At 50.0% G+C, this 10,958-nt stretch overlaps 1 protein-coding gene across 1 annotated transcript; it reads left to right on the forward strand.

Moving 5' to 3' along the window:
• LOC136054458 (quinone oxidoreductase-like protein 2) lies at window positions 1-4,410 on the forward strand. The gene is made up of 10 exons (XM_065745731.1): window positions 1-17; window positions 268-391; window positions 527-623; window positions 1,392-1,450; window positions 1,641-1,706; window positions 1,913-2,022; window positions 2,179-2,260; window positions 2,550-2,731; window positions 3,154-3,382; window positions 4,150-4,410. Exons 1-10 carry the CDS (start codon window positions 1-3, stop codon window positions 4,216-4,218), a joined length of 1,035 nt encoding a protein of 344 aa, XP_065601803.1. The 3' UTR covers window positions 4,219-4,410.
• Window positions 4,411-10,958: the final 6,548 nt, after the last annotated feature.

Raw genomic sequence — 10,958 nt, forward strand, 5'->3', positions numbered from 1 at the left:
ATGGCGGCGGTGCGGAGGTGCGGGGACGGGTCCGCATGTCATGTTTCCTGCCCTTTCCCACCCATTCCCCATAAACTCCCTTCTGTCTGTCCCCCTGGTCTCCATTTCTCCCCACCATTCCCAGTCCCTTTCCCCTATCACCCCCTTAACCTCATCCCCCCCAACCCCTCTCTCCGTTGTCTCCATCACCCCCAGTCCCCATCCCTTTCTGCCCTCCCAGCAGCAGTGAGGGGTTAGCACTCCTATGCTGAGCAGTTCTCCTTCCAGGCTCTGCGCCCTGGGATTGCCTGCCCAGCAATGTGCCCGGGGGTACCGAGCAGCCCTCTGCACGCAGCTGGCACAGCCCCTGCTGGTGCAGGACCTCCCAAAGCCTCCGCTGCAGCCACGCCAGGTGGGGATCACTGGGTGTAGAGGGGAAGATTGGTTCTGGGTTGCTGGGCTTCGATGTGCACGTGTTGTATGTCTCTTTTATATCTCTGCTCTTTGGTCAAAGGAAGGAGTTAACGTTTGTCCCCTTCTCTCACAGGTCCGTGTGCGTGTCCATTACTGTGGGTTAAATTTTGCTGACATCTTGGCCTGCCAGGGGTTGTACCAGGACAAGCACACTCCTCCGTTCACCCCTGGTGAGTAGGTGACCAGGTGTCATAGGTGACTGAGTGTCATGTCCAGTGAGAACTAGCAGTCCTGGAGGTGGAGAACGCTGCTGGTTCGGACTTGAGGCAACTTCTGGGAACGCATTCTGGCATCCTCTGAAAAATGCTCAGTGTAAAATTCTTATCGTTTTCAAAGAGCACTAGTCTGGGGGAGAGCAGCAGCAAATACCAGCTGTGCTGGAAGTTGAGAAAACCGAGGCACAGAGCAGTTTGGGGTAGGTTGGGTCCTCCTGCCGAGCCCAGAGCTCTTACAGCAACTGCCACAAGCACAGGTGGCAGCAGTGCCACTATAGCATCTGCAGGGGGTCAGTCACTGTGCTGGCTGCACCTCCTGTCCCCCTGCAGCATCTTTCCTCTGCAAAAATGCATTGGGATTCCAAATTATAAGGAATTCTTAACTCGAGGAGCTTGCTGTCTCCTGTGCTGATGCTGCCATCTTCTGCCCAACTGGTGCTTTGCTGCTGGGAACTTCAAATCGCTGAGGTTGGGAAAGCCCTCTGAAATCATCATGTGCAGCTTCTGCATGGCTTGGCCCTGGGGCTGCTCCACGGGTGGGTGCTCAGCAGCCACAGGAGCAGAGCCCGGGGATAATTTCCTCCCGTTTCATTGTTAAAATAGATGCTTGGGGGTACAGCAGTGCCTCTCTCAAATTCCAGGTGCTGTCCTGGGTCTGTTAGCTGAGGGTGTGAAGGCAAGTTGTGTCAGCATGTGCTGCATGTGCGTGTACTTATCCTGCAGGAATGGAGTTTTCAGGAACTGTAATGGAGACGGGAGAAAACGTCAGTACTGTGAAGGAGGTGAGAACAACATGGGAGTGTAGGGAAACTCAGCAGGAGAAGGGAGTAAATGCCTGCAGTTAATGCAGTCGCTGTTGGTAGATGTGGCTTGAGACGTTCATGGTTGGACTAGATGATCTTAACGGTCTTTTCCAACCTTAAGGATTCTGTGATTTCTCTCCTGATGTCCACACAGTGACTGTTTTTGCAGGGACACAGGGTGATCGGTGTGACTGGCACCAGTGCTATGGCAGAGGAGTGCATTGTTGATGAGAAGGTGAGGACACCAAGCACTCAGGTTTCCCTCTGTGTTCAGCACTTCAGCCCTGTCACAGCTGGAGTGGGACACAGCATGCAGCTATAAGATGCAAAACCCCTTTAAAACCAAGTTCTTTCTCATGGCGAGCCCCATTGAATGCCACATGCAGGCACTGTGGCATTGATCCCCATTGATGCTGTCACCCCATTGAATCCCACATGCAGGCACTGTGGCAGATCCCTGACAACGTGTCCAGTGAAGATGCAGCAGTGCTGCCTGTTGCCTATGGCACAGCCTGGCTGGCTCTGCACCATCGGGCACGTCTGCAACCACGGTGAGCAGCTTCATTTGGCCTAGCACGACCCTCAGGGTGACTGGGACTCGGCATGCCCTGATGGCAGGATGATCCCTGTGCTGCTGAAACATTGCCCTCTTTGGGAATTAATGGTGTTTTTCCATTGTGCTTTCTCATTTTTTCTCTTCCTGCCAGGGAAACAGTGCTAGTGACAGCAGGAGCTGGAGCCACCGGCCTTGCCATCATTGATCTGGCTGTCAGTGTGTTCCAGGCAAAGGTAATGAGGTGTTGTCCTTTTTACCTGTCCTCACGTGCTCCAGCCTTGGCAAGCAGGTGGCCTGCAGTCACAGTGCTGCAGTGGCAGAGAACTGGGACCAGGCATTTATTGGGTCACACACCAGCAGCACAACCCTGTTGCCACGTTTCCTCCTTCCTTCCACCTGAATTATAAACCCCCATTGGCCCCCAAGGGCAGCTCAAAGACCCTTTGCATCTGCCCCATTCTCTAATAAAAATAAGCACACCCGGAGGCTGAGCTGCAGCTCCAGCTTCCCTTTCACTCTCAGGTGATAGCAGCAGTCGGCAGTGATCCCAAGTGCCAGCTGGTCCTGGCAAGTGGGGCAAGCCATGCAGTGAACTACAGCCAGGACAGCCTGAGGGAGCAGGTGGCAGCACTCACAGGTGGCAGAGGGGTCGACGTGGCCATCGAAGCTGTTGGTGGGGACATCTTCAAGGCTGTCCTGAAGAGGTGAGGCAAAATGAGAGTTGATGTCGTTGGCATGCCTTGAGCAAGGTGAAGCTGACCCACCAGGTTCTGCTTGCCCCAACTGGTGGTGGAGGTGGAAATCATAGAACAGAAGAGAGATCCTAGTATCACTGAGGTTGGAAAAGACCTCTGAGATCATCCACAGTCCAACCCTAAACCCATCCCCACTAAACCAGGTCCCTCAGTGTTACACCTCCTCTGTTCTTGAACATCTCCGTGGATAGTGACTCCACCACCTCCCTGGGCAGCTTCTTACCACACTGAGAAGAAATTGTTTCTAATGTCCAGGCTGGAGGCTGTATAAGATGCATTTTCTCAAACACACATGGCTTCTTATGGCCAGGCTAGCATATGTTGCCTTGGGATGATGTTTCAGATACCCATCACTTGTGTTCTTCTTCCAGTTTGGCTTGGGAGGGCAGGATTGTGGTGATGGGCTTTGCTGGAGGGAAAATACCCTCAATTCCTGCAAACCTGTTGCTGCTGAAGAACGTGTCAGCCATGGGAGTATACTGGAGTCGGTACCAGCAGGAGGACTTCCCTCTTTTCTCCTCTGCAATGTCCTCCCTTCTTCAGTATTGTCAGGATGGAAAGATCCATCCGCACATTGGAGCAGTCTTCAAGCTGGAAGAGGTACACACGGCTCAGAATTGTTAGCCAAGGCCTTTTAATGGGGGCAGAAACAGGTTTGTGTGTGCAGTTACACCCCTGGCACAGAAAATGCAGGAGTCCTAAAATCCAAAAATATTAAATCAAGAAATCCCATTTCCCCTCCCCCTTTTTAATCTTCCTCCATTGGGTCTCAGCCAGGGAGTCATTAACTTCTGGTTTGCTACTGCAGGACCAGAACTGCAATGTGCTCAATGGGGAAATTATAAAAACACCTGCTCCTATTCCAGAGTTTGTGGTCTTAAAGAATAACGTGCTGGGATAATATTTTAGAAGTGGATTAGTGGCTTGTGATGTGCCTTCATTTGCATCTTCCCTCGAGCACCTCTGAAGGTGCTCAAAACACTTTTTTTCCTGATTTGATGGTGTTTCAAGACTCACGTAACAGCTCCTTGGCAATGCTTACGTAGCCCCAATCCAGCAAATTCAGGGACACAAGGTGGAGGAATACCCAGGAGCTTGCTGGCTCCTGAGTTATTTCAATCCCAGCACTGAATCTCAGGGACAGAAAGCACAAGCTCGGATGCAAAATATGAGAACTTCGTTCATGGCAAACAAAACACTGCAGCCTATCATATAACCCACATAAGATAAACCAAGGATGTGGTCGTATTTAACTTATTTTTGGGTACACTGCATGCATTAGGACACAGCAAGTGACTTCTTCTACATGTTCTGCACTTCCTGCCCTCTGGTCATCCCTAGAAGCACTCAGAGCTTTGTGCTTGCAGGTAAATGAAGCCTTCAGCCACGTGTATCAGCGCAAGTCCACGGGAAAGGTCATCATCTCCATGAAGTAAAAGGGCTGTCAGGGATTTCTTGCATGGCTGTGCATATGGTAAATTGGAGGACCCTCAGCTGACCTCGTGCGTGTCCTGCACCATCATGTGGCCACGGGAGCAGTAATTCTCACATGGCTGTCTGGCCTCCCAATATCTTCAATAAAGTTACATGGCACTCCACATCTGACCTAGCAGCATTTCTGGGGCAGAAAGTCACAGGGCTAGCCTGGAGTCACTGGGCTAAGCTGGCTTGCACAGCAGATGTCTGTGAGTCACTTCTGCCCCATTGGGAACAGCCTAGCATCCTACAGTGGCTGCAGGAGAAAAGCAGCTCAATTCTGATTTCTTTATTTTTTAATGCTATTTGAGCTGGACAAAGAGCAAGGTGTCTAACTTGGGTCCTGATGATGCTCACTTGGGGGCCACTGGGGTAGGCAGTGGAGCAGTGGCCCAACGGACACCTGATGAGCACTTGGATTTGAAGGGAAGAGCAGAGGGTGAAGCACAGAGCAGTGACTGCTCCCCCTGCCTGCCTTCCCACTGTCAGCTGTGCTCCCAGGTGCCTGAGTCTGCTCCTGACCCTGCATCCGCTGGCTCAGTCCCGGGGGAGTGATCACAGTCCCAATTACCTCCATACACATTGTGGCAAACAAAAGCAACCCGAAACTCTAGTACCAAGCAGGCTGTACAATTTGAGGCTTAACAAGAGAGACTTGAGCTTTAATGGACTGCAGAGACACAGTGGTTGAGCCATTTGATCTGACAATACTTAAATTTGTCTGCACTGCGCCCTGCTGTTCCAGCTCCCAGTGTTGTCTAGGCTCTGGCTCCACAAACTACTGCAGCAACACCTCATTATGAAGCACTGCAACAGCACACCTGCTTTCCTAGCATGCCTCCACTGCAGCAACTCCAGCCCAGCCATACTCCCCTGCTTGCTGCCAAGCCTCACATCCTGGAGGAAATTATTTCACTCTCATCCATTCTCTAGAAGAATTGCAAATTCATCATGGTACACACAGCTTCTCCATTGAGAAGTGTTTGGTTTTTTTTTTTAGCTTATTCTGCTGGTAACAGCAGGAAACGGCCTGCTGCAGTGAGGATTCATCCAAATAAGCTGGGAGCCATAGCTGGGCTGTAGATAATGCCTGGCTCACTTCAGTGCTTGGGATATCACCATGCTTTAGGTAAGTGGGCTGCCTAAAGGAAAAGCATCAGCTCCAGCAGAGGCCACGAACAGCAGGTTCAGCCTGCATTGCTTGAGCCAACCCCTGGGAGTTATTGATAACATTTACAATTAGCAGCACCTGACAATAAAAGAGCAGGACCCTTGCCCTGGTGCACCTACCAAACTTCCCTCAGTGTTTAAAGACTTCATGTTTCGCATCGCACTCAGGTCAGCGTGCTCATTAGCCTTCAGCACTCATTAGTCTTTAATCACCACCCTTCCATCAGTTTGCTTAACTGAAATAATAACTTCAGCTTCTTCAGGTCACACCACAGGGGATCCACAGCTTAATTATACAGAAGATGTAAATAAACTGATTTTAAGGATACTTAATAGTGTTAAAGTTGCTTCATTACAAGGAGCACTGAAAAAAAAATCCCTCACAATTATTTGAGTATTGCTTACCTCTGTCATACCTCAGTATTCATCTGTTGAAGGAGAAGAACCTTCAGGGCATTCAGGGACACCATACTTTGCCTCTCCACTAACTCAGAAGCCTTAATAAGCTTTTTACTTATTGTTCACAGATAGTTTTAGGCAACAGAATAATAAGCTGGGATGGATTCTACCAGGCTTGTTTGCTCAACCCAGCAGCACTCTGATGCTCTTCTAGCTCGTATATTGAGTTTTACTGATGATATTCTGGTATTAATACTATGTTTGCTTGGCCTTGTTGAAGATTATCTACCATCCTGGTGGTCCCTATGTGACACCCATGGAGCGCTGAGGAAGGTTTGCTCTCCTAGCTGGTCCTAGCACCCCAACCTGAAGCAGCATCTCCTAGGTGCAGTGAGAAGGCAGTAGATCACACCCAAACTCCATCCAGCTGCCCTGAGATGAGCTTGTGGGCACCAGGGATGGCGAGCACCTGCTGCCTCTTGCTGAGTGCTTGTTATTGCCTACCCCTGAGTAAGGGGGTAGGTAGTAAGGCAATGGAGGAAAGGAGCATACAGCAGGCCAGGGTGTGTTGCACTCCTGTTTGTCAATTAAAGAAGGGAGAAATAGCTGCAGGGTGCTGCCTTCTCAGGAGCTGTGAAGGATTTCTCCGGCTCTTCAAAGTGGCTGCAGTTTTACTACTCACAATCAGCAAAAATTGGAGTGGAGCAACAGTAAAGCACAGCTTTCAAAACCTCATTTTCTTTTTCCTTTCAAGCTGACAATAAGATTTTAAGAAAAACTTTGAATAATGGATACGCTTTTGAATAATGGATGCTCTGTAGCCCAAGTCCCTTGCCTTTTCTCTCTGTGTCTGAGTGAGAAGGCTTCTAATTGCCAAGCACGTGGAGAGGAGGTGCGGAGCGCTTTGTCTCTCGCACTGCTGATTAACCAATGTGTACGTGCACATTAAAGATTCAGAGGTGGGTAAGCACATCCCAGCCCAGGGCTGTGTGCTGTGCACCGTGGCTTTTATCAGCGAAAGATCTGGCACAAGATGTTTTGCATTTGTTCTTGTTTTCCTGTTGTGGCTGATCATAATCCTCTTTTTTGAGAGTCAGATTCGGCTGTTTCCAAGGAGGTGCTGTTCCCATGTGCTGAACGTGGAGGAAACTTTTAAACAGGACTATGCAAACCAGCAGTGTCTTGCCCTGGGGGTTTTGGCCTTGTAGGGGCTTTATTTGGGGTTAGTATATATTTGTTTTGTGCTGGATCCTCATCTGCTCCATCCCAGTGTGCTGCCCAGCAATTTGAAACCTGGATGGTGTGACACTGTGTGCTGGTGCTCCTCCATCTGCACAGAATCCCTCTGTATGGGAACTGCTGAATCACGGCCTGAACCACTGATTGGTCACCTGAGGTGAGCACCGAGTCAGCCATGGGGCCACAGGTGGAGGTGATATACCTGTGTGAGTGGAAGGGGTGGAGCCTGGCTCCACCTCTCCCAAACCTCATTTAAGGGCTGACCACCACCAGGGAAGGATCTCTTCTTGGAGATCCCTCCTACGTGGAGTCCCCTGTGAGCCTTGTCATCATAAAGGTGAGCCATCTTCTCTTTTGTATTATCTGTATACTGTTTATATAGAACTACTTAAAATATACCATCCCCTATACTATCTCTTTGTGGAGTACCATCATTGGGAGTTATTTACCCCACACTCTCCAATCTGGAACATTTCTTCTCCAAACAAGCAGTGATGCACTGGCACGTGCTGGGGTGGAGTGGTGGTGGGGTCACCATCCCTGGGGGTCTTAAGAGCAGTTGAGATGTAGCACTGAGGCATGTAATCAGCAGGCATGGTGGGATTGGGCTGTTGGTTGGACTTGGTGATTCTGGGGGTCTTTTCCAGCCTTAATTATTCTATTATTTCAACCCTTGAAGTTAGAGCACTGAAATAGCCACGGAGGTGTGCTGGGGTGGAGCAGTGGGTCCCCTGGGGTCTGCTCCATCAGGTGTTTTTAAGATCCTCACCCCTGCAGGAGGCTGCCAGCCAGATGTCTGCCTTCGCACAGCTCGTTCCCTCTCAATTCGGAGGCTTCTTGCCTCAGAGGATAACTGCAATTTAGTTTTATTTTCCAAAATTTGACATGACTCGAGACTGTGATTTACTGGCCTTGAAGGGTATGGTATGTGTAACTGTGGAGGGTGTAAGTGGCTTTTCATGGTAAAGGAGTCGTAAATTGAGATGAAAAAAAAAATGAGGGAAACATTACTGTCCAGCTTTACAAGGTAGCACTAAGAACAGGACACACCGAAGCCATCTGTAACTGTCACGGGTCTTTATGGTCCCTGATTGTGTGCAGTAAAGCTCCCGAATGAGCCCCGTGGTCTCTAACACAGAGGTAACCAGCGCTGAGTGCTGGAGGAGACACCAGATGGCAATCTCTTCACGAGCTTACCTGGATGCCTCGGGGCTGTGTGTTTCCAAGCTTTCCCTGGGCTGGTGCTTGCTGGGGGCCTTGGGAAGGGTCACTGCCACCCCAATGCTTTCTGGGGGTGGTAGGAGCACTTCCTCTGTGCTTTCACATAACCATTTGAGTTGGAGGGACCCTTCAAGACCACCTGATCCAACCCACTGCACTGAGCAGGGGCACCCACAGCTCCATCAGTGCTCAGAGCCCCATCCAACCTGACCTTGGCTGTCTGCAGGGATGGGGCACCCACACCCCTCTGGGCAACCTGTGTCACTGCCTTACTGCCCTTATGGTAATAAACATCTTCCTTATATCCTCTCAAAATCTCCCCTCTTTCAGTTTGAAACCATTTCCCCTTGTCCTGTCACAACAGACGATGACAAATTGTTTGTTCCCTTCTTTCTTTCAGCCCCCTTTTGGATACTGAGGGGCTGCTATCAGAAACCACTGTGTTTTTCCTACACACAAACCCCGATAGATACTTCCTATAGTGAGAAGTCATCGCACTCACCTCCTACTGTGTTTTAGTTTGCTTTATGCCCCAAGAACAGCTTCAGCATTTGTCTCACTTAAAAATTAATTTCCTCTGATTGAGAGCAGGAGCTGCCTTTGTGCCTTTCCCACTGCTTGCCCTGTGACTGCTTCCAAGCCTCTGTCCATTTTCAGCTGTTCTGTGTTGAAATGTGGCAGCGTGACCCGGGCGGTGTGACAGTACAGGGCTGCTTGTGCTTGTTTTTATCAGCAAACAGCCAAATTGCAGTGAGATAAACATCGGTTTTACGGCTGGGAAAACAAACAGGAGGGGGCTGCAGGGTGGTAGATGGTAGGGGGTCTGAGCACTGATGGAGCTGGGGGTGTCCCTGGTCAGTGCAGGGAGTTGGACCAGATGGCCTTAGTGAGTCCCTTCCAGCTCAAACAGTGCTATGATTCTATGACCTGAACTCCCTGCTCCGTCCCCGTTATCCTTTGGCTATCTCCGTGGGTCTTCCCGGTGCTGGAGTGTGATGCAGCCCCACCAGAGTCACGTCCCACAGGCAGACACTTGGAGGGGAGTAAAGCTTCCTATTGATGCCATATAAAATAATGATCTCATCTCAGAGCCAATTGGAAACAACATAAACCACCTAAAAATAGTGCCAGGCACTGCAGCTACCTGAGTTTCTTCTTGGGGTACAAGGACATATGCTGATGGCTCTTGCAGCCAGGTTTGGTGCCTCAGGTCCAGGCTGGCTGTGAGCAATGCAATACATGCCCCAGGGCATGGAGAAAAATGTTTCCATCTAATCGTGTCACCATGACAATAGCAGGGAAGCCTTTTAAAGCAAAAATAAATAGGATTTATTTTTTTTTTCCCCAAAAAGCAGTGTCCTTTCAGCTTTATATAGCGAGTGCTGTCCGTGCTGCCTGCTTTGCAATATATGCTTGATGGCATTCACAAGTCTGAGTGTTTCCTGGAAATCCTCCTAAAATAGAAATGCATTGGCTAGAGGAGGTGCAATTCAAGGGCTGCCCCTCTCTTTCCCCCCACCTGACCCTTTTATCTCTGCTTCTCTTCCCCTCACTTCTCCTTTCCCAGCTCCTTCCCCTGGCTCTCCTCTTCTAGCGTGTTTTTCTGCTTTCTTTTTCTCTTAAATTGATGTTTCCCCCCTGTCTGTTTTAAGCTGCCTTTGCTTGCAGCTTGTTGCTGGTGTGCTCTTGCATCCCCTTCCTGTGCAGCGCTTCCCGCATCCCAAACCTGAGTGGCTGCTGCTTTCCTGCAGGTTGAGCATCTTCCCCACAACACAAAGCATTGCTGGCAGCGGCCTGAGAAACCACCGATGAGCTGAGCATCTCCATGCAGCTGTGAAACCAGTAGGAGAGCTTTAATCCCATCCTGCCCCAGCATCTTGTTGGTATGAGGATGGCGCCTCCCCACTCTGTTTCCTCCGGTGCTGGCGGTGTGGAGGAGATGCTATTTTTCAGTTGAAACCGTAAATTCCATGGAGACAGTGCTTATTTCTTGGGGGGTCTCCAGGGGAAAACTTCCTTTTGTCCCAGCGAGGTGGGAATATCAAGTTCTGCAGTCACTGTTGTGTGCAGTTTGAATGGGGTTTTCCTGGTGGTGTGGGTGGGATTGCTGCTCCTTCTGTTCTTCCTCCAAGGACACCCTGTGATCTTTTTTTTTTTTTGGGGGGGTGGGGGAGGGAGATGTTTTATGTTTACGTTCACTGTGATTTTATTCTGATGCAAGTTGCCTTCATTTCCTCCATTTTCAGTGTCAGGGTGCCTGGGGGGATCACGAGGAGGGAGTCGTCGCCTGTAGAGCAATGATGTTGCAGAGTAAGGGCATAAGGCATTCCTGGGGTGAGCCTGCATCATGCCCACATTGCGTCCCATGCACAACTCAATGGGGCAGATGTTATTTTCTTGGGTTAGAATAGATTAATCAGGTTGTATTTGTTATTTGGACTAATAGGAGCAGAGTTAGGATGGACAGAGGAGGACGCGTGGATCATGGCTTATAAAGAAAAACCAACAACCCCAAAAGGGGGAAAACCATCTCTGGCTTATTTTTCTTTTGAGCTCAGAGGCTCGTGCTCTGTCTCAGGTGGGAGAGCCTTGGCTGGTCCCAGGGCTGGGCTGGGAGCTGCTGCCCTTTGTCCCCTGCGGTGGCAGTGGACTTTGGCAGTGGCGCCGGGGA

The sequence above is a fragment of the Cyrtonyx montezumae genome, unplaced genomic scaffold (genome assembly GCF_038088225.1).
Source record: "Cyrtonyx montezumae isolate F1298 unplaced genomic scaffold, pur_monq_1.0 scaffold_1, whole genome shotgun sequence".
NCBI classification, from domain to species: Eukaryota; Metazoa; Chordata; class Aves; order Galliformes; family Odontophoridae; genus Cyrtonyx; species Cyrtonyx montezumae.